The sequence below is a fragment of the Pomacea canaliculata genome, linkage group LG7 (genome assembly GCF_003073045.1).
Source record: "Pomacea canaliculata isolate SZHN2017 linkage group LG7, ASM307304v1, whole genome shotgun sequence".
Taxonomy (NCBI): domain Eukaryota; kingdom Metazoa; phylum Mollusca; class Gastropoda; order Architaenioglossa; family Ampullariidae; genus Pomacea; species Pomacea canaliculata.
This window is the reverse complement of record NC_037596.1, coordinates 29,507,199-29,530,395: the sequence shown is the minus strand read 5'-3', so window position 1 is coordinate 29,530,395 and position 23,197 is coordinate 29,507,199. Positions and strand designations below refer to the sequence as shown.

The window sequence follows — 23,197 nt, the reverse complement described above, 5'->3', positions numbered from 1 at the left end:
GTATACAGAGATAGTTGTTAAAAAGGCATACTCAGCATGCAACAGAACATGTCCTGACGTTCCAGTAGTCGGTTCCCCGCATAGTCAATATGCAAAGCTCTACAATAACAAGGGATTTAACTCTCTATTCGTTCTCCTCTCCTCTCACTCATACGCATGGAAGCGCAACACGCACACTCTCTCGCACGCGGACAACACGCTCTCTCGCTCGCACGCAAGCACACAACTACTCTCTGTCGCTCGCACACGCACGCACGCAAGCGCACACACACACACTCGATGGCTCGCGCGCTTTCGCCACTCGTTCTCCTGTCTCTCTCGCTCTCGCGCGTGCACGCACACTCTCTTTCTCGAATGGGCACATTAGACATTCTCTCTCTCTCTCATGCGCATGTACAAACATATACTAACCCTCTTTCTCTTGAATGTACATGCACACACACACATAGAAATAAATAAGATTAAAACCAAGAGATAAAGAATGACATGCAGTATTAAGCAAATAACAGAAATTACCTCCATAATTTTTTGTGGTTTGTGGTCCAATTTACTGAGCTATGTGCATTTAAGTATATTTCTTGAAAATCTATCACTTTAATTTTATACTACGTATACAACACAAAAAAAGTTAAGGTTTTCTCTCGCTCTCTTTCTCTTAACTCATTCTCTACTTTCCCTCTCGCGCACGCATCGATCTGTACACACTCACACACTCTGTCATTTGCAATTAACAATGAAATTAATAACGTCCAAATTTGGTGTAGTCAAATTAAACTCCGAGGTTGAATTGATTACAAATCGACCCTTTAACTTCAGTTTAAAACAAACAACCCTCCCTCATTCCGCCCCTTAAGGGGAACTACCTACTTCACAGTTCATTGGCGTGGCGCGGAAAAATAATCATAGAGACTGTACGACATTCTAGCTCTAGCTGGTATCTGTTCAGTTTGGTAAGTAGATGCAGCTGTTTTATCAAATTAATCCACATTGTAAGAAGTTTTACCTAGCACCTGCACCCCTCATACTCCCACTAAGAACTAGTGTAAATGCATTGAATATGTCTTATTGCCAGTGTATTAGTCATAGCATTATAAAGTATGGCATTTACACAGATGGTAAATAACCCTATCATCATTGAACACAGCCTGCAAGAGTTCATTGGCCCCGAAAGGGCCCCTTTCGGGCTGAGAAATGGGGCCGTTAAGGGAAGTTACACTCCCAGCCCTGCGGGGGATGGAAGCGTAAGGTGCATCGGCCATTTGTGGGTTTTGGGAGAACTAACTCTCTCCGCCCTTCAAAGCCCCACCCTAAAAAAACCTCTCAGCCTTTTAAAGCTCTTGGAAAATACCAGCAGACAAAAAAATAGACATGATTCAACAATTTATTGTATACAAGCAGATATACATGGTTTTAATATTTATTTACAACAAAGAATTTGAGTCTTCAAAACTTTAGATAATTGTTGCGAATACCTGACCCCTCCCCCCACCAAAAAAAAAAAAAACCAAAACCAAAACAAAACAAAACAAAACAATTTATCATGTACCAGAAAAAAGTAAACATGGATTTAATATTTATTTACAACAAAGAATTTTTTACAGTCTTCAGGGTAGTTTTTGCAAATACCTGACCAAAAGAAAAAAAAGGAAAAAAATCATTAAAATCTTCAAAACAGCATATCATACACATATACAAATACAAGCAAAAAAATGAATGGGTTTAACATTTATTTACATTTATTTACAACAAGAATTTGAGTCTTCAAAGTCTTCAGGCTAGTTGTCGCAAGAAAAGCTTTAATTAGATTTCACAACAGCCACTTTCCTCCTCAATTCTCTACACACAGATTCCTCTTCCAGCCTATCAAATTTCTCACCTGAAACATGGGATTACTGCTGGAGTCATTCCTTGATCACCTACATTTGATAACTTGATTCATTGGTGGAGCAAGCTTCAAAACATTTCTCTGTCCTCCTCAACAGCATGACCCATCTGCAATCAAAATATTAGTCCTTTAATGATAAGAAAAACAAGGCATTTCAATTTATTCACTTCTTACCGATGTGCAATTCAGTTAGGTACACTTATTTCCGTTTCTTACTATATGGAGCTTTAAAGCACCTATAGGAAGCAACAGGAAGTTGACGGTTAACACCACTAATGCAAACAGATTCATGTAGGCTTGTTTCTAGTGTTGATTACTGTTTGTGGATTACAAAGGAAAACTAATAAGACGTAGAAATACTAGAACCATATCACATCAAATGTATAGTCCTAATATCTCCTGAACATATGTATGGAGCTATTCACTTTCGTTTCTTTTCGTAGAAAACTACCACAGGATTTGGTCTTAACAGCTATATGATTGGTATCAATACAAGTCATATCTTGTTTTAACATAGGACCATCAACAGCCATGGTTTATTTATATTGAATAGAAAGGAAATCAATTACATCTTAACGAACATGTAGCACCCTTGTAATGACAACTTTCCAGCTGAAGTTTATGGTGCTCTCATTAAATTTTTGGGTTAACGCTAATCTTGATATAATAGCAGTGGCGCTTATAGAAAATACTATGATAGCTCCATTCACAGTACGAATAAACTAAAAAAAACCTGTGTTACTTTGAAATCATCATACAATTCTAGTGTCTTTACTTTGAAAAAACAAGTTAAATTCTATTTTTTGGGGATGCGGGGTATCTATAATAGATTAAGCGATGGCATTTAACAAAGAGCCAGAATGTTAATTTAAATTCTGTAGAGTTTATTCTACGTGTTTCTGTGACCAAGCTAATCTTCTAATCTTATTGTATCAGGACTAATAGCCCTAATCCTTACAAAATTCGAAAAGTGTAATTATACTCTCGCCCAAACGCTGATAATGGTTCAGGCGATCACTTACCACAAATCCTTGAGACTCCATAGAGAGCACTGATAGAAGCAAAATGTGCAAACACTAGGAAGCTCTTTAGACTTGTAAACCCTAATCAAGTATGTTTCATTATCTTGAAGAGTGAATTTCTTGACTAATAGCAAGAAGGCCTTTAGGAACATATCTTACTGGCAAAATCCATCTTGTAATATTTTTGTTATAGACCACATATAAATTCGGACACTGTGAACCTTACAACTCTCAAATAATTGAAGAAAAGAGGGTTTACTCGTCACACATGGCTGAGCTCCAAACATGAGTGACATCAGAGATCATCAGTGCTCACACGAGTCTCTTTCATACCCGTTTAGTGCAAAAAAACTTTCCCCAGGTTACTCAACTGTCTGTAAACTTTTGAAAGAGATGGAAAAGAAAAATCAGTGGAGTGTGGGTGATGGTAACCAGATCACAATATACATTTCATCATGTCATCTTCAAATGATAAAATGCCAAACTCAGTAGAAAAATACATATCATTTCGACATAAAATCAACAGTCAAGATTGTCATGAAAACATGCTGCCATGTTTAAATGTTTGCTATCTTCCTCCTAATGAGACACTATGTTGTCTAACGGATAATATATCACAGCACATTGCTTGTTAATACTGTTTGTATTTCCTGGCCAATTTATTTTCAGAGGATGATGCCTAATTTTCTTCACACTTTTTCCAGTTTTACTTTGTACAAAATAAAAGGAAATAGTGTTTTACATAAATATTTGCACAGATATGTTTAGCGGCTCGCGTGTATTTATTCATGTATTCACAATATTATCATGCACGAAAACTTGCAAATTCTTGTGGCTTTGTTGTCAGCTGCTAAAATTAGCCGACAGAAGAAAATTTCGTACATCTATTTCAATGGATATTTGTCAAGCATAGATACGAAGTCAGAAGCAAACAGAATTGTATACAAAATTTGGATATATCTATATAATACACTATTTGATGGTAATTTCGTGGCAAATTCGTCAACCTCGTACTCTGTTAACAAGAGAAACCTCCTTCTTTAACACAAGAATGAGATATGGACAGCATACAAGGAAGAAAAACAAGCAAACAACGTATGAGCTACGGAAGGATAAACAACAGTACTTAAACGACTTTTAGAAAATACCAAAAACACAAAGTGAAACTTATTCACATAGAGGCAAAGTATAATTTTACAAAAGAAAGACAAGCAGAAAGTAGTAATAACCAGAAAAGGAAGGAACGGCGTAAAAACGGACAAGCATTATGAGAAATTGTCTACTACTAATGTTTAAGGAAGAGGTGCGTTGTCAGTGCACGTTAGAGGATTCAACAGTAGGTAGGATATGAAAAAGGAGAGAATGCCATGGTTTCAATGCACAATAACTAAAAGTCATGTGGCCATGTGTTGTTCTGATGATAGAAGACGGGGGTCAAAGAGCAAAGTTAGCTAGCTGGGACTTTAGGGAAGAGCAGTTCAGATAATTAGTCAGGCAGGTGCCAGCAAAGGTATTTAAACACATCACGGACAGTTTGTACTGGATACAAGAGCGACTGCGTAGCCATTTCAGACAATGAATAAAAGGAGTAACATGGACCCGTCTCCTAGCCCTAAACACCGGAAATAACAGGCGGAAACTTTTGAGTGTCTAAAATCTTTCATCATGACATGATGTGTAGCTGCATGCAGGACCAGTGGTTTATCCGGTTGTGTGATTTCTGAGTGTCAAGACGATGAGACCAGGAAGGAAGAGGCGTGAACGTCGCTTGTGTCCACACTGACAACAACGACAGTATTATCCACACATCAGTGCTTCTTCCTGCTCCCGAGGCCCGACTTTCTGGCTGAAAGTGGAAATTAATACGAAATCTTATATTAGAAATTCTTCCAAAGGTTCCTCAGAATAGTAGCTATCAGAATCGTTTACAGAAAAGTCAACAACATAGAACAAATAATCTAGTAGGGACAAAAGTCTACAATACACTAACGATTTTAATTTACATCCTCCTGATCCCATTGTATGCCAGACTAGAAGTTTTATTTTATTAATTTTGTTGTGCTCTTTAACAGACCACGCATGATCTTGAATTCATACCATCTAGATTATGTTGAAGAAAAAAAAAACACCTCGAAATAAACAAAAAGGAAAGCTTCCATACGAGAAAATACAAACACTGAAAAAAACTCCTTAAACTCATAGAAATAAAACATCAAAGTCAGATAGGACAGGATATATAACTCAGAAAAGCAAATACATTGACTATCTACACACATTACAAATATCTGTAAGAGATAAATATCAGGCAGTGCCGGACACTCCCCACAGATGCTCCAGAACAGGCAAAGAAATCTTAGACGTAGTCTACGACTTGATATGTTACAGGTATCAATCATAGGTCAGTTACTATTGGCTTGCTTTTCATGATGCACACAATAATTTTTGCAGATTAGAAAAAAACATAAGACAACAAAACCAGTATCTAGTGGACCTTCTCTCTCTTCTGTCTCATCGGCAACAGCATGCACAAACCAAACTGAGTAAGGTAGCCGAAGAAGCAGAGAAGACTGGCTTAAAGGTCAACAGAAATAAGACCGAAGTGATGAGAATCAACAACAAGCAGGAACTCCCAATCAAACTTAAAGGGGAAAAAAAAACATTCCTAGAAGAAACCGCTTCGTGTATCTGGGGAGCATTTTCAAGGAGTCGATAATGACATCAAAAGTCGCATCAACAAGGCCAGGCATGCTTTTAACAGCCTACTCCACGTCTGGAACTCCCTAGCATTGTCCTTTCACTGTAAGACCCGCATCGTGAACACCAATGGGAAAGCAGTCCTACTGTATGGTTCTGAAACCTGGAAAGTGACAAATTCCATCAACAACAAGCTCCAGACCTTTACCAACTGATGCCTACGGCCATATACTGGGAATAAGATGGCCTGAAAAGATCTCCAACAGCAGCCTGTCGAAAATAATCAACCAGAATGCCACTAGCCAAGACATTCAAAAGAGCAAATGATGCTGGATAGGACAAACACTGCGCAAACCAGCTGACACCATAGTCAAGCAGACACTTGACTGGAACCTCAGGAGAAAAGTTGTGACATGTTCACACACAAAGTGTCAACATGATCCTGCAAAAATGTTAATGCGATCTGAACAGTTTTTTCTTTTTCTTTTTTTGTGACTTACGGTCGTCATAGAACCTCGTCCCAAAATTGCGGAAACGTTGATCCCCGAGTTAATCGCTTTTGTGTAGTAGACGACATAAGTTGTGTGTAAAAAATGGCTTTAGAAAATCTTAGAAACGCCAACAGATTAACAAAAATAAATAACTTTTGCTGAAAGAATTTTTTGTAATCTTGACGACTGTAAGATTTCACTGACATAAAGTCGACGTAGGACAGTAACAAAAACCAGATGAGCAGCTATCTGTTTAACTACATTTTTACATCTACATTTTTTAAGACACGACGATATTTAGGGGTCAAACTTTTGTCACACGCTTCATCTAAGTTTGGGCAGGACATCCTATAAAGACTTAAACTATCTTTTACATTGCGTGCGTGCGCTTGTGTGTGTGTGTGTGAATGTGAGCTCATCCTTGAAACTAATCCCTAGAGAGTTTAGCTGTGAGTTGTATCCGATCAAACACTAATCCTCACTAGAAATGCACAGTATGTAATGATAGTTTAACTGGTGTGTAATAACAATTTATTTTGTACAATGATCCGAATGTCTGTAAACATATGCAGGCAACGTGTCTTATATAAATATTAAATTTACTCCAAAAGAGCACTGGGCGGCTATACAAATGTCTTATATATACATGTATGTTAATCCTTTCGTTGTCAATGACTACAGAATTAAAAAACAGGATAATGAAATCCAGTACGATAAGACTGTTTGAGGTATATAACCATTGGGATAACTCTGTATGGCAACAATGTGTAAAATACAAATCAGAAGACAAAGTCTGCATCTGTCCACTAAAACATTGTCTGAATGTAGTATTTAACTTTTATTTCTGTAAGGCTCCCTCTATCCAGAATGTGTCATTGATTTCACAGAAGGCTCAGAATCTCTCAAGCTGATGTCAGATTAATGTGTGCGATCTTTAAAACACGAAAAAAATATCATCTTTCTCATTATGAGATAATTTAATTCCTTATTTCTTAACATTACATAGCACACAGACTCCTTGTACTCTACAAACTTTATTTCCTCCTCAGTCACCTCACTCAAATCAGTTGTAGCTTTCATTTACCATCATTCTAACTACCATTAGGCAGACCCCTACTGATGCAGAGATTGGACAAGCCTCTCGATATCTTTACAATGAATTATAAAATTGCTTGTGACAGTCAGATTTTTTTTCTTTTGCTGCAGTTTTGAGCCTCCTATTCCTCACTAATCACTGGTTAAGGAACTGTAGATCACGAAGTACAGCTGGTCATGACAAGGTAGAGAGACACAATGTGATCTCATTTAAAATAATATAATACAGCTTACTGTTACGGAAATATAAAAATGTAAAGAGCACTACCTCGTACAAGCTGCACAAATTCTGGAAATGATGGTCTTGCTGTACGGATGTGACTCGTGGACTCTGTTCGCTTAAACGGAAAGGAAAATCCTGGCATTCGAGAACAAGAGCCTGAGGAAGCTGATCTTGATCTCACACAAAGAACATAGAACCTACGGCTTAGTACAAAACAAGATTGGAACACTCGTTGGACAACATGCATAAACTACTACTACTACTAGTTTTAAACCATCGAGATTGTAGGTGTGACGCATGCGCCGTACAACGATGACCATTGTCGGTCTAGAGGCGAACAATTCTTAGTCTGTGAGTGTGCTTGCGAAAACACAGGGAAGGTCTACATTAAACGTACATTGTAATTACTGCACTGTGATTTTCTCTTTCGGTCATATTTCCATGCGTGTGCCTGTATGGTTTCGAGCATTAAGAATAAGTTTATAAATGTGTGTTATCACATCTTGACAAAGCAAGTGCAAGATGGAACCTAACCTTTAGCTTCTGGTACTTATATGTTCTTCAACATGCTCGGGACTTGGTGTAGAATGGACTTGACGTATCAGGAGGAAGTGGAATTCACTGCACAGATTCAGGTAGAAAAACAGCTTACTTATATACTTACAGGCGAAGAACCTTTGTCTGGATACTTACATGTCACGTGCACGTTACACAAGTACTCGTTCACAAAGATGACTTTGTCATCAAAGTCTGGAGAGTTTATGCTGGTGTTCACTAAATAAAAGACTTAGACGTAAGGTTAACTCCCTGACCCTGTCGTCTATTCATTATGCACTCAAATTCACAGTGTTGTCCATAGGAATGGGAATCCCATGGGAATCCCATGGGAAACGTCCCATGGGATGGGATGGGACAGGACAGCACACATTTGTATTTCCCATGGTAGTCGATACTTGATATTGCAAAATAAATTTACTGTTATTTCATTCATCAAGGATTTAAATCTTTCCTCTGAATCATCTATTGTATGTGAAGTAGCAGGAATTATAGAACAAAAGCCGAAAAGTGGTTTTCAGTGTTGTCCATAGGATTGTTAATACCATGGGAATCCCATGGGAAACATCCCGTGGGATGGGACGGGATGGGACAGGCATAAATTACCATGGGACGGGATGGGATGGGATAGAAAAATATGTCCCATGGACAACCCTGCAAATTCATCAACGATCCTGCAATGTCAACTGCACGTGCAAACAAATGTTGCGCTGATGAAGTCACTCCAGGTCTCGATCTTTTTCACTGAAGAACCAAACAAAAAACAAAAAAAATATCTTTTTTACAAGTCAAGACGGAATATCTCTATCAATACTATATGGTCCTATAAATCTTTATGTCAGAGGTGAGACAATATACTGTGATTACAGAAAGAATGGTTTAAGTATGCTGGTTATCAAAAATAATAATCTAAAAATGTATTCACTACATTTCCTGTAGTTTATGTGACGTGGGGTTATTACTGTGAATACTATACTAAACACTTTACAGCAATGCAAGACTAAACATACAGTGATTGAAATTCGCATTCAATGACTTTTACGAAAATGAAAATGACACTTATAAGTATATTTCGTCGGTTTAAGGGTCAGCAAAGACAAAGATATTACAAACACAAGTAACCATAAGTTTAAAAGTTAGATACAAAAAAATTATATCTCACGTGACCTTAGGGTAAGTAATAATCTCTGCTTTGATTAATTGCTGTTTCACTTACCTCAGCATTGTGTCATGTTGTTAAGCCCATGATGTACATGAATAAGTCTCGCCGAAAGACGCAAATTGTTCATGGTTATAAGGCTTAGAATAAAAGTGAGAAAATTAACTGTGTTTTTCCAAATATCTGAAGGTGTTTCTAAACTTGGCAGAACATACACAATGTTTGTGTGTGTGTGTGTGTGTTAGAGAGAGAGAGAGGGGGGGGGTGTAAATGCCTTAGACTACCTTTAATGATAAAACCAAGATGGTAAGATGTCGACAATGGTAGACGTTCATCATCATCATCATCTGTCTCAGTGACCACGGTACAGGTGTAGTTACCGTCGTGTATCGTCTGCTGTGCTGCTATGATGTGTAGCTCCCCAGTAGTGCTGTTTACTTTCCCTGACCACGTGATGGAAGCAGGAGGCGGGTTGCTGTCAGCGTCACACACAAACGTCACACTGTGACCCTTGATGACCTCAGAGTAGATGGACAGTGGCTGATCCTGATTATCACTCCGTGTTATATTATGAAGAGACAGGGCAGGTGGAGCTAGTTTGTCTATATGCTGAGTGACAGGATGCGCAAACATTTGGACATGTGCGAGAGAAAATGGTGTGTCAAGTAGTGTGACAGTTTTTACTCAGATCTTTATGTAGTTATGTATATGCAGGAGTTATCAAGTATGATTGTAGTTTCATTCACAGCTATCTATTACTTTTTAAATTGTAGAGGATGAAATTGATTCCAAAATTGGTTCCCAGTCACTTAATCCCCAGACACTTCATCCCCGACACTTCATCCCCTAGACTTTTAATCCCCAGACACTTCATCCCCAGACACTGTTAGATGCAGGCCTGACGAGAGGGGGGGACAGGGGGTCTGGTGTACCCGGGCCCGCGGCTGTCAAGGGGGCCCGGCCTTGGTCAGTGGATTTTTTCTTCTTCTTCTCCTTTTCTTTTTCTTTTAAATAAGGACAGAACACCCAAGCATTACACATGCAGAAGTTGAGTTTGAGTGTAGATATTGAGATTCGAATTGTAAACATACATTTTATACTGGGAAAATAATTTACGATTACAAGTACAAGGGGCCCGGAGAGGTCGTCTGTCCCGGGTCCGGCCTGGCTCTCGGCGGCCCTGGTTAGATGACACTTCTTCAGGCGAGTTTCAACAAAGGGTGTGAACAAGGCACAAAAAAGTATGGTTACATCAGTTGGAATGAATCCTTTGTCTTCAATCTTTTTTTTTTTTTTTGTTAATCAGAAATCATTCAAAACAACAGAAAGCTAGTTCTAGCATTCCCCTTTCAAAATGTATATGTATACTGTTTACTGGTGTACCCATGTTAGTTTCGTTGTCTTGATATTAAACTCTTCTTCGTGCAATACATAACGCAGTAATAGAATTCTTCCAGAACTTTTATTCACACACACACAGATACATATAAAGCACACCGCCACTAGCAGCACCACCAACAAAATGACAATGGCGCTCATACACACCCTCAAAACCTTCCTATTCATGTTTGAAAACACGTTTTATCTTTTCAAACTAAAAAACATTTTTAGTATTACCCATTTTAGACAATTTAAATCGCTTTAAAAAAAATTGCCAACACGTGTTAGCAAGATTCACATAAAGGTGGCATCTTTGATCAAAGTAAATTTTGTCTTTGTACCAGTGACCGTACGAAAAAGGAGACAAGGGGGAGGTAAGAGAAAGATTTCTGTTTTTTTTTTTTTTTATAAAGGGAAGTAAAAATTCCTAGTTAGCTAAAAGACATTTATAAGAAATAAGCAAATTAGTCTCAATGCAAATTGTCTTATCTCCCGTAATATAATTTTAACAAAAAATTTTTCGCGTTCAAGTATTCCAGTTCAAAAACACATAGAACAGTGATAAGAGAAGCATTGTTTATTATATTGGTATGAGCAGTTCTTAATCATCCTAGTACAGTATACGATTTAATGTAAATGTATAAATACTAATACTAATATGACAGAGACATGCGCTGTCCATCCGTTTCTGCTTTTTATCTTTTAAACCTTTCAAACACGTTCCAACTGTTTCTAGACATCTACTCTTTTCTTAAACCTAGTCGCCATGATAACTTTTAAACCTGAAAATAAAAGGCATTACAATGCATGCATGCTAGCAAACAGGAGATTAATATGAGTCTTACAGATGATATATCAAATAGTATACTTTAGTAGATAGAAGTACATAATTTTTGACAGGTGTATTAATATGAAAAAGAACAAAGTCAAAACATAGAATGCATTAACAAGAAGCCAAAAAATTTAACAAAAGGATAATTGTTTATGGACATAGATGGTAAAACAAATGTTTCAAATATTCTAAAACTTAAATCAACTAGCAGTTTTAATTTACATAAAGAACTGTTTTACTACTGATAACTACTTATAATAGTATAAAGATCTTGCTTTTCTTCGGGTGCGTAACACTAAGCTTAAAAGAAAACTTTTATTTTCTTTAGGGTTACTGGTTTATCCAATATCTCTTCTAATTTATAAATTATATGTATTGACACATCATAAGCAAAATGCAAGCTGTATTTTATTCCATAGTACATGCGTTTTTATTCAGGAATTTTCAAACATTGTGCAGCTTATCGTCTTATCCTTGCCAGTCGCAGACACTTCAAACATTGCTGTAGATGTGTTCTTTTTCTTCGGCAAGCTCGGCAGTCTTGACATAGATTGGGTCTGTGGCAGAAAAATATTAATGTAGGATATAAAACATCTACAACCAATCTGTCAATTATCGGGATGTCTTAAGCGATAAGAAAACAAACATTGTGATCTTTGCACTTGGTGGCCAGATGAACGTAATGGAATTTTGCACAGAAAAATTGGGAAAGATACACATTTGTTAGGTAGAATATCAAACCAGCAACCTGCTTGATAGTTTATTATTTTCTTCCTTTTTATGTAGCCTCCTGTGACCGTAGCACAGTCAACAGAAAAAAATCTCGCCTTTAGTAAAACACCTTTTTACGGCAAACAACAAGACACGTATTAAAGCTCAAACAAACAATATTTCTTCAATAATTCATTTAAAATGTTATTAGTAATCAATGATGCTCAATTTTACTATTGCATTCCATTCCAGATAGAAACAAAAGGAGAGAATATCTGGGATTTCTTTCATCTGTTCCTGAGTCCTTATCGCAAACATTACGAGACAACTAGAACTCAGTTTGCGACCCTATGCTCCACTGGGGGTGAAAAAGGAATAATAATAATAAGAAGTAAAGTCATTTTATACAGGTTTGGGGTGTTGTGCCTTGAAAGTTTATTATCTGCCCATCATGTGTTTAGGTCGAGTGAAAAATAAGCAGAGGTTGCGTTCTACGTGACACAGAACCCATGAACTTTCATACTGACTGTCGCTGCTGATGGTTTCGATCTGCTCCGACGATCAGTCTCATGACCAACAGACCCACTCACAGAAGTCTTTCCCACTGTAACAACTACAAGCAATGAAATAGTGAACCGTTAAGAAAACCTATAACAAGCGACTGAAGTGTTGAAGTAACAAGTTGAAGGAGGACAACATACAATAACAAATCATATCTAGCGAGCAGCATGTGTGACCTTAAAAAATAAAACAATGAACTAAAAAAGCTTTAGCAGCACTTCAGCATCAAACAATATTAATCAAAAGCGTGGGGCACTAGGCAGATGCCTCAACTACCTGCTCCTAAAGAGGATGAGTTTCTACAACACATGCATTATATGATCCAGGTGCGAGAAAGAAGACCGAGGCATGCTGTTGGTCCATTGTTATTAAATCAAACATTACTTGTGAGTGTGATCGCAGCATTATCCTGTACAGACAAACGGCATTAATCACAAAACTTAGAAATCAATTTATCAAGATAATAATATATCGCAAAAATATTAATCCTCATGTGTACTCTTGTCTGAAGTCCTAAATATATTTTAATGAAAACTAACCGGTTTAATGCTATGAAAATGCATGTTGCATGTATATATTTTTGTAGGTAAATAAAGCGTCCTTATACATCTCAAATTGTTAATTTTAGTTTAATTAATATATCTTTTACTCCTTTTGTTTCTCTCAGCATAGTTAGAAAAACATGGCATACAGGAAACCAACAGATAGGAAGAGCTCGTTCTCACCTGTGTCGCAGATCTTACCAACGTCCTCAATGTGACTGCAATCATGTTTATAAAATCCTTCATGGTCACACTCCTCTAACCTGGACTCCTCACCTGTGCATCTCAGGTCGTCAAGGACGATGAGGCCCGAGCCTTCTCCGTACGTGAACGATTCAAACATCAAGGCTTGCGACCTATTGTTTGCTTGTTTCTAAAATAATCATATACCTTTGTTTACTGATAAAATGTATTGGCGTGAATAAAAGTCATTTTAATATCAACACCATTATGGCGAAAGAACAAGAACTGAAAAAAGATACTCAAAATTTGCAGTAGAAATAAAAACATTTCTCGAGGAAAATGTAGACAGACGTGTCAACCTTCAATAAAGGCTAAGCAAGTTAATGCATTTCTGAATCGACCCATACAGATATTTATGCACTTCACTCGTTTCTTTGTTTAAAAAGACTTCTTTCTTTTTTTTTCTTTTTCTCAAAAGATTACACACGCAAGAGCAGACATCCTCACACTCATATATTAAAACACTCGTTTCAACGTTTTGAATCGATGAAAAAGATCACACTTTGTCATGAAACATAAAATGGATTATATTTTATATGTTAAAAAAAAATCTAGACAAACACTAAAATCGCTATGATCGCTATGCTAAAAACTATTCATGTTAGCTGGACGGGATTGGAGAGTGGAATTCAGTTCACAGGCTTGAGGCTAACCGGCTCAGGAACTAGGAGAATAAGGAGCCTCCCCCGTGAACAAAAGACTATCTCTATAGTTCAAAGCAAAAAAGAAAGCATCTGGCCACTTAAATGTGACACGCAGGTTGCACAAATACTTGTTTACACAGTTGACATTGTTATTCAAGTGTGAACAGATGTTGCTGATGTTCACTTCCCACTGAAAACATCTTTTGCGTGCCGTTCACTCAATCTCCGTGTCGCTTATTTGGTGTGCTGTAAAAATAAGCATCCAGTTGTTGCCATGTAATCTACAGATACAACAAACTGATATTAAAAACATTCCATTTCTGGAAGACCATAAACGGGGTAACCTGTAATAAATTTCACAGAATTTGTAAGGAAAAAGATGCTTAACTTGCTCCACTACTGTAGGTTAACAAGGATCATACTCTTGAATCTTAACAGCTCTAAAGACAATGGCCCCTGTTTATGAATAAAGTTGTATTGTATTGTATTGTATTGTATTAAATTGTATTGTATTGTGTTGTATTGTATTGTATTGTATTGTATTGTATTGTATTGTATTGTATTCTATTGTATTGTATTGTATTGTATTGTATTGTATTGTATTGTATTGTATTGTATTGTATTGCATTGTATTGTATTGTATTGTATTCTATTGTACAATGCTATGAAAGTCGATCAGTCTACTTGTATATAGAATCAATAATCTCAATTCAACATCCCACGTGACTTTAAAGAGAAGCCGACAGGCGGACAATAGTGTTCAATGTGATTACAAACAACTTTACTTACCTCAGCTCTCTCTTAATAAAGTGAAACTCAGCCTTCGATACAAAACGGGCAAACACGGTGGTACGGCTCGGAATGTTTCTGGTTATAAGGCTTCTAGTGAAAGAGGACTGTTGTGTATGCGACATTGCGAGAGGACGGTCAATGTGTGTGTAACAATACCTTTAACAATAAGTGTAATTTGAGAAGATGACCTCAGTGGTAGACGATCATCATCATCATCTGTCTCAGTGACCACGGTACAGGTGTAAATATCGTCGTGTGTCGTCTGCTGTGCTGCTATGATGTGTAGCTCCCCAGTAGTGCTGTTTACTTTCCCTGACCACGTGATGGAAGCAGGAGGCGGGTTGCTGTCAGCGTCACACACAAACGTCACATTGTGACCCTTGATGACCTCAGAGTAGGTGGACAGGGGCTGACCCTGATTATCACTCCGTGTTATCCTGATAACTGGGTCATCTGCAAAATTAATGAGCATATCGAAGATGCCAATACGTATCTAGTCAACCTGGTAATTGTCTACACTTTCTTTATCTACGACATCTCTTTTGAACAAGAAGTATTTCTGACACACATGTACACGCATACACACAAACGAAAGAGAAAAGGAAGTTGAGAACCCCTAATGGCAGTTTAAACATAAAAAGCTCAACTTGGTTTCTTTAAAATACTTAATGTTCTCAATGATAGTTGATAAGTAGTGTTATTCCTGACATTTGTTGCCACTTGATAAGAGTACTCACAGTAAACCTGTAATTGCAGTGTGTCACTGGAGACAACTTCACCATCACTGTACTTCGCCTCACACCTCACTCGCCTTCTATTATGTTCCCTGGTCACTCTAGTGATGATCAGGCTACTGCCATCAGGGAACCCGCCTGCAGTTTCTGGCCATGAATAACTTATTGGTAAAGGCAACTGTTTGCTCACACATCTTAAAGTAGAATCTGTTTCCTCCATTAAAGGATATCTACTGTCGTCTGTTAGGATGATCAGAGGAGCTGTGAAAACATGCATAATATTATATATAATATATTATCCATTCAGCTGAAAACACTATGCCTTCACAAAAAGAGGTAACCGACTATCTTCTATCTTACTGCTCCTTACATTTTACTCATTTAAAAAGTAAACGATAAATACTTTTAAATATATTTTAGTCTACACTTAGATTTTTTAATTATGTAAACTGCATGGGCAAATACAAAACAGTATAATAAATGTGTGCTAAATGCAGATAAGAGTCCCATCACTGAAGTTTGGTGGATTTCCGGAAAAGTACTCATATCTTTAAGTTTAGCCGAACTTGTGACTAGAGATGATTAAAATATTTTATTTATATAGTACACTTGCAAAAATGTAGCTTTTTTTTCATTATTCCAAACTTACAGCTTGTAAATACATCTATGATTTTTTTCCCATTTATACTGAACAAGTTCTTACAGTCACTGCAAATGATGATGTTATCCCTGCATCCTTTGGAAAAAATCGTCTCATGCTGGCACTCCAAAAGACTTGTTTCATTCCCGAGGCAAAATAAAAAATTGGTCACCTTCCCAAGGATTCCAGTGAACCCATATGAACTCTCCACTCTTATTATCTCAGCATGCCTAAAGATGGAAAAAAATGCCTTTTTTTAAAAACTCATCATCATCATCATCAGTAGCAACAGCATCATCATCATCATCATCATCATCATCATTTCTTTAGGTCAGACGACCACCAATAGCATGCAAGATTGCATAAATGGATTGACGAGGGTGTGTAAAGACGAGAAAGGTTATACTTTGACAAATAACTAATGATGTTGATAAATAAAATTTTCTAAAACAAATTAAAAGAGCATCTTACACATTTTTTTTTTCTTCCTCGTATATATTTTATATATAAAATCAATCTTGTTACATTTTAAGCGACTCATTTAAACGTTATTTTAAGAAGGGTTAGGGAGATGGATGACAAATAAATAACGGATGGATGGAGTGACGGACTGACAGGTGTGTATAAGTGTATATGCGTAAAATGTCATAGTTGAAAATCAGCATTTATACAGAATTCTAGCAATGTTAATGACTCATTCCTTTGAACTGTATAATTTCAGTACGATCAGTGTTCATTGTCCTTACAAAGACTCGTCCACTAACAGAAAGAAAAGAACTTACGATGGTAAGCCAAGTTGTCTACAGACGACCCTAGCAGCGATGTTAGACGACACACACACTGTCTCCCAATGGCCAACTCCGCTGTCTATCTGTACACGACCTCTGTTCGGTCCAAGATCATAGACATCCCTCAGACGAAGTCGTGTGTGTTCTGTAACAATAGTTTTAAGCCTTCTGTCAGCAAAGGTCGGCTTAGACCGTCTGAAACTGAATGCCATTACATCGAAACGAGGCGCGTAAACAACAAGGGAACAATAATGTGAGGAAACTGTGGGGAGAAGAGATGGGACAACTAGCCGGAGGGGAAAGGGGACACACTTGCTGGCCCGCTTTACCACTCCTTCCATCCTCTCAACTCTACTGACCCACGTTCGCACTTTGCACGCCACTCACAACTATACTGCTTTAACAAAAAAACAAAACAACTATGAACACAGTTTTACAAGCAAATCAAATTATTATTAACACACAAAACAGAAAAATTAGACTGAGTATTACAAATCACCATACACATATACTAGTAGAGCGACCTGACATCAGGTCAGTGGGATTTTAATATAACAAAGAACACTTCCCTCACAGCCCGGTGTAGCGGGATGAATCGTTGAGCAATATGAATCGTTGAAGCGAGGCATGCTCATGCGTAGAAACTATGGATCTTCTAGTGTTGTTGAATGAATTAGCAGACATTTTCGTGGTATTTTACTAAATCAAAACCAATAATAAAGCGTGAGTTGTATGTGTTTAGCTTTTTCATGTTGTTTTTATTTAAATTTGACGTGTATTTACTCTTTAGCAGACGATCAAACACCCACTCGCGCAGGGATATCAAACAAAAATAGTCCACTATCCACATCACTTGCAAGCTATAATAATTTGAACCTAAACGTTTCATTTGTTTATCAACTGTTAAATTTAACTTTTTAGTATTTTATTTCTTGTTAGGTTCAGTACATTCTCTTCGAATGCCTCGCTTCAACGATTCATATGGCTCAACGATTCATATTGCTACACCGGCACACTACTAAAGAAACTACTTCCTACCCCTAAGCTATGTCCTACCTCCTATCCCTGGGTCTCGATCGCCTCCATCAATCAAGGCGACCTGTCAAGTCGTAAAAACGGACAGAAAGGCTTCTCTTTACTGTCCACTTCCACTGACCGATGCCCACCTATAATTATGTACCCGACCTCGGCCCTCTTGTTTTGCCTTGAACCAGGCTGGTTCATGACAAACGCTAGCAAACATTTAGTGAATTTATTTTGTAAACTACAGCCATGCAGATTTTTATTTTATTAGTGTTGTTTCTATTATACTAATACTACTACTACCATTCTACCATTTAACACGAGATGTCAGACTGGCTCTGTACAACCGTGCTTACATTTATTGAAGTCAAAGGATCCGCAGAAGCCATGTTACGTATATATAAAAAAAAAAAAGTTACGAAAACATGTGAAACAGCAAACCAGAAACTTGGAACAAAATACTCTCACGTATGTTGCAGATGATTCCAATGGCATCATGGAAGTGGCATGTCTGCTTGTAGAACCCAGTACGCCTACACTGATCTACACTCGTCTCCTCGCCTGTACACGTGAGGTTGTGAAGGACGAGATGACCCGAGTCATATCCGTACGTGAACGGCGACATGGCCAAAGCCTGCGACCTGTTGTACAATCAGTATGTCAGCGTGTTTGTTCAAATAGTCAATAAACGTCTGCTTACAAAGCCAATCTATCGACACAAAAAAAAAAAAAATTCAAAACCCATACATTCAACAAGTAAGTCAATACACAATTTACACTCAACATATAATTTGTTTCCAAGGACAATTTATAGTGTTGTAAAACACTTTGCTTTCATCGTTTACCTTGAATGAAGACGAAACCGGTCTATATACTTCTGTACCAATAAAAACGGATTTTATGCACTTTACTCTTTTTGTTGTTGTTGTTGTTGTTTTGTTTTAGAGGGGGTGTTATAAAAGACTAATTTTTTAAGATGACTTAATTTTCTCCTTTGCTGTACTAAACAGACCACACACACACGCATGTTCTTCTGTATAATCGTTTTGACCTTATCAAAAAGGTCAATTTGTATCAATATGATGCACTGTAATTAAACGAAAGCCATGTGAACACTAAAAATAACCACTTTAGAAAACGGTTATTTTATATCTTTACATTGTGAATGTGATAAATGCAAAACCACTACATGTTACACACCTGTCAAAACCCAGCATCCTGCAGACCACCTGAGCTTCTTCTTTTCCAAACCCATAGACACAGACTGTGCCCCACGTTCCGTTGTACATCTCAAGGCGGCCATTCCACGGTGAAGTTCCATCCACAAGCCGGACTTGCAGCTGTGCATCTGATCAGTTTTGAAAGTTTATAACACGGTATAGCAAATCATATTAGCTCTATATTTGTACATCAAAGCGTTCCAGTTATTTTCTTTATTTATAAAATTACAAAGTTTGAATGGACCTAACAAACAAAAGTACTAGCATCCTCGGTTATTGAATGAATGTACCAGAAAAATCATGCCAAAATAGAGAGACTTTATTGCTTCATATTACGTTTAAACTATATGTCTTAGAAACATAAATGATAAATACTCATTTAAATGACGCCTTACCCACGCATGGGATCAGAAGAAGAAAAGCTGAATAAATACAAGTTGCAACGAACATCACAATGATGTTCCTGCTGGCCCTGTCTAAATGCGATGATACATGAAAATCTAAAGAGAAGAAAGAAATGAAAAATGTTGGCTTAAGGTTTCTCTTTGTGACCGTTTCTGTCTTACTGAAACTTGGCTAACAGATATCATTCGCCAACTACAAGGATACATGAAGATTTAGTTAGACAGAAAACAAGGAATAAATATGTAGAAAGCGGCATGCTTAATTGTAAGTGAGGAATGGGCAACAATGAGACAATGGTTAGGGAACATCTAAATTCTCTAAACGTGCATTAAGAGCATATCTCATCCATCAGAACTTTTCCAAACCAAAGTCCACGTAATGCTATTTCATCCACTAACCCTTTCTCTCATTTTCCTCGACGTCTAATGACTATAGTCTGACCTGCTCGTCTCCTTTACAGATTAATGTACTTCCCTCTTAAACATGACATTTTTGTTCTCATTGTTTAGCTTCATGTCTGTCAGTAATGTTCCTCAGTTTTCCGTCCCTTCGTGAGCTGTCCATGTGTGTGTGATCGAGCTTTTATAAATCGTGCATTAATTGTTAGCTTTCCAAATTATCAATTATGCAAGTAAATTTCGTAAGGAGCTACAGTAAATCTTGCTGCCTCTATATATTTGTACATCAAAACGCTCCAGCTCTTCTTTTGATTGTATACAAACTATAAAGTTTGAACGGACCTAACAGTAAAATTATATTTATTATTTAATATATTTGTATATTACTATAGTACTTATCATTGTTATAACCTCAGTACAATAAACACTAATTAATGTACTTACAGTACGTCTCAAGGAAGAATACATCAGGCAATGTGCCGGTATTTTAGATTATATCGCTTTTATATATATAACCACCTGGTCGGAAGCGAAAACGTTTTAAGTGAGCACAAAGTCGTTCAGCAGTATAATCTCATCAATCTCCAAATCACGTGTGGCAAAAGTCGCCTCTCCCTGTGCTTCGAGAGACAAGGGTATAACAGTGGGTCAATCGTCCCTCGACTGATGCTGGTCACTTTTTTTTTGGGGAGGGGGGATAGTACACAGACCACGGAACGGTATTTACACATGTCTGTAGATAGATATGACAACTAATAAGAGTTGCCACTCTGCCCTGCCTTGAGCGATAGTAAGCTGGTCCTGGCGGGTTGTATTTAATTCTCAAATGATTTAAAGAATATATGATGGACAGACATATAAACATGATAAAACGTTCACGGTACTAACTGCTCCTTTCCGTGTACGAGTAAAGACATGGCTATAGTTGACAATGTATTTGTAGGTGTTTACTAAAGTATAGGGCATAGAACGTATAATTGCTCGAGCAGTAGGTCATGCACTTCCAGAAGCAAAGGGTATACTTGTCACGTGGCTTTTCTCTTTCACTCCAATTGAGTCTCTGTGGCAAAGACTGTTTAGCTATGGCATTAATGGTAAAGTGTTACATGTTTTAAAACAAACATTTACATCAAGGATAAATCCTGTGTTAAAACATGTTTTATCCTCCTTCTTCACCTGTAATGTTGGAGTGCAGCAGGGTGAAAATTTCACCTATCTTTTCTCATTTCTAAAGGGCTTAAAGATTTTCTTTCTCTGCATGTTAATAGATTTATATTATTACAAACCTTAGCAAATGGATGATGATCTTCATAGTGTTGGTCATTATGTGTGCTGTTTTTGTGTGCTAGAGATATGGAAACTGCAAATGATATGCAAAAGCACTAGATTCGTTGTGATTTTTTTTAAACAAAAACTATACAGTCTGCAACTCAATGTTCAGAAATGGCAAACCATGATATTTTCATGTAGCAAAGTTAGAAAAGTTCCACATCTAAATCCTAATGGCAAAACAATTGAGGTGGCATGAGATTATAAATACCTAGGAATAGCTTTTTAATTACAATGATAAATTTATTAAGGCTTTCTTATTACAATGTTTACTTGCAAATAAAGCTACGTACTCGCTGACAAAGAAATATATCAAACTTTACCTGCCTTTTGTTATTCAAATTAATGTTAAGAATGACATATTTTTTAATGATATAAATTACATGATCCAGTTGCTAGAAGAGTGATTGAGTCTTTTGAAAATGGTTCAGACAAAAGTGATTCTAAATCATTGCCATGATTACTTTATTGCACTGAAAATGCTGTGACTGCCATGCTCATTCAGAAATGCAAGATTAAACATCCAGCTTTAAAATATTTCATTTAACAAATCTACAAGCCTCAAAGTTTTATACAGCTGGGAAAATAGTATCACATGTATACATCCGCCTTCACAAGCTTGCAGATGATATATGTTATCTGAATATGTATGTGAGTTTAGTTCTATAATCTTTTCCCTTTTAATATTATCTCCCTTGTAAAGCCACAAAAGCTTGGGACACAGCAAACCATGTGATAGGAACAGTTCTTATGTGTGATGCAGATGATACCAAGGTCCTCAAAGTGGCTGTACTTGTGCTCATAAAACCTTTCATGGTCAAATTGATCCAAACTGGCCTCCTTTTCTGTACACATTAGGTGGGCAAGGACATTGAGGCCTAAGCCTTCCTCATGCCCTAATGATATTAAGGCACAAGCTTGTGACTTCCTGGGCAGCCAATATGTTTGCGCATATCAGAAAATAGCAGTATACTTATATATCACTCCAGTGAATCAGTGTGAATAAAAGGAATTTCAAAATCTGTATAGACAACACTGTGAAAGAAATAGAAGTCAAGAAAGCAGACAGCCTCACATCACAATCAAAATTAGAAGCTTTTCCAGAAAAAAAATATACCTTTTTAACATTTGACCTTTCATAGAATAAACAAGCATAAACAGTTGATATTTTCCTTAGTCTTAACCTACATTTAATGCATTACATTCTTGTTTCCTTCAAAGCACTTCTTTAAGACTGCATTACCGTAAAGGTCAAGATTGAAAACTACAAAAATTCTCCTCTTTGCACCCCATACAGGTTCTGGGTCAGTCAGGGCCACTACAGTAGCAAACCAAGCTTGTGCACAATGCATGCCTGAGTGTGTGCACGAATGTGGGAAATCATTTTTCATAGCTGACATTTAGACTTATGGATAGTGTGATGATGTCTGCACCAGTTGTTGCAGCTGTTGGCGATGGATATGCCCTCTGGAGTGCCAGATCTGACATGTAGGTGTAAGTGGATGGAGCACACACAATCATTTTAAGCTCACTTCTGTCTATGCTAAGTTGCTTTACCTCACTTGATACTCGCAGCACTGAATTCATCCAAATAGGAAGCAATCTGTCACTAACACTCACATTGGTGTAAGTGTATGTCTCCTCATCTTGAAACACAATAGGACAAAATATGCTATTTACTGTTATACACTTCTGTATTTGAGTTTTAGGGAAATTTGTAGAAAAGTGCGTGTGCTACCAGATGGTTTTATACATTTGTAATTGTAATTATTTTGAGTGCGTGCATTTGTACATATCTGTGTTTGGTCAAACTTTAGAGCAATGTACACTG

The 23,197-nt window shown here is 37.2% G+C and overlaps 2 protein-coding genes and 1 long non-coding RNA gene across 3 annotated transcripts in view; all 3 read right to left on the bottom strand.

The window, feature by feature from the left end:
- LOC112567604 (cartilage matrix protein-like) overlaps nt 1-8,360 on the bottom strand; it is a 95,992-nt gene extending 87,632 nt beyond the window's left edge. Inside the window, exons 1-3 of the mRNA XM_025244299.1 lie at nt 7,456-8,360; nt 1,877-4,753; nt 32-1,626 (exon numbers count right to left, since the gene is read on the bottom strand). Coding sequence (XP_025100084.1) covers nt 32-50 — 19 coding nt within the window. The 5' untranslated portion in view covers nt 51-1,626; nt 1,877-4,753; nt 7,456-8,360. The remainder of the gene's footprint in view (nt 1-31; nt 1,627-1,876; nt 4,754-7,455) is intronic.
- Nucleotides 8,361-11,066: 2,706 nt separating this feature from the next.
- LOC112569385 lies at nt 11,067-14,606 on the bottom strand. The gene is made up of 2 exons (XR_003100385.1): nt 12,575-14,606; nt 11,067-11,893 (listed from the first exon to the last, which is right to left on the bottom strand). It is a non-coding gene; the product is annotated as an uncharacterized LOC112569385 (long non-coding RNA).
- Nucleotides 14,607-15,261: 655 nt separating this feature from the next.
- LOC112567603 (deleted in malignant brain tumors 1 protein-like) lies at nt 15,262-22,718 on the bottom strand. The gene is made up of 9 exons (XM_025244298.1): nt 22,610-22,718; nt 22,137-22,262; nt 19,630-19,734; nt 19,215-19,362; nt 18,483-18,655; nt 16,986-17,136; nt 16,267-16,433; nt 15,574-15,824; nt 15,262-15,282 (listed from the first exon to the last, which is right to left on the bottom strand). Exons 1-9 carry the CDS (start codon nt 22,716-22,718, stop codon nt 15,262-15,264), a joined length of 1,251 nt encoding a protein of 416 aa, XP_025100083.1.
- Between the last annotated feature and the right edge of the window lie 479 nt (nt 22,719-23,197).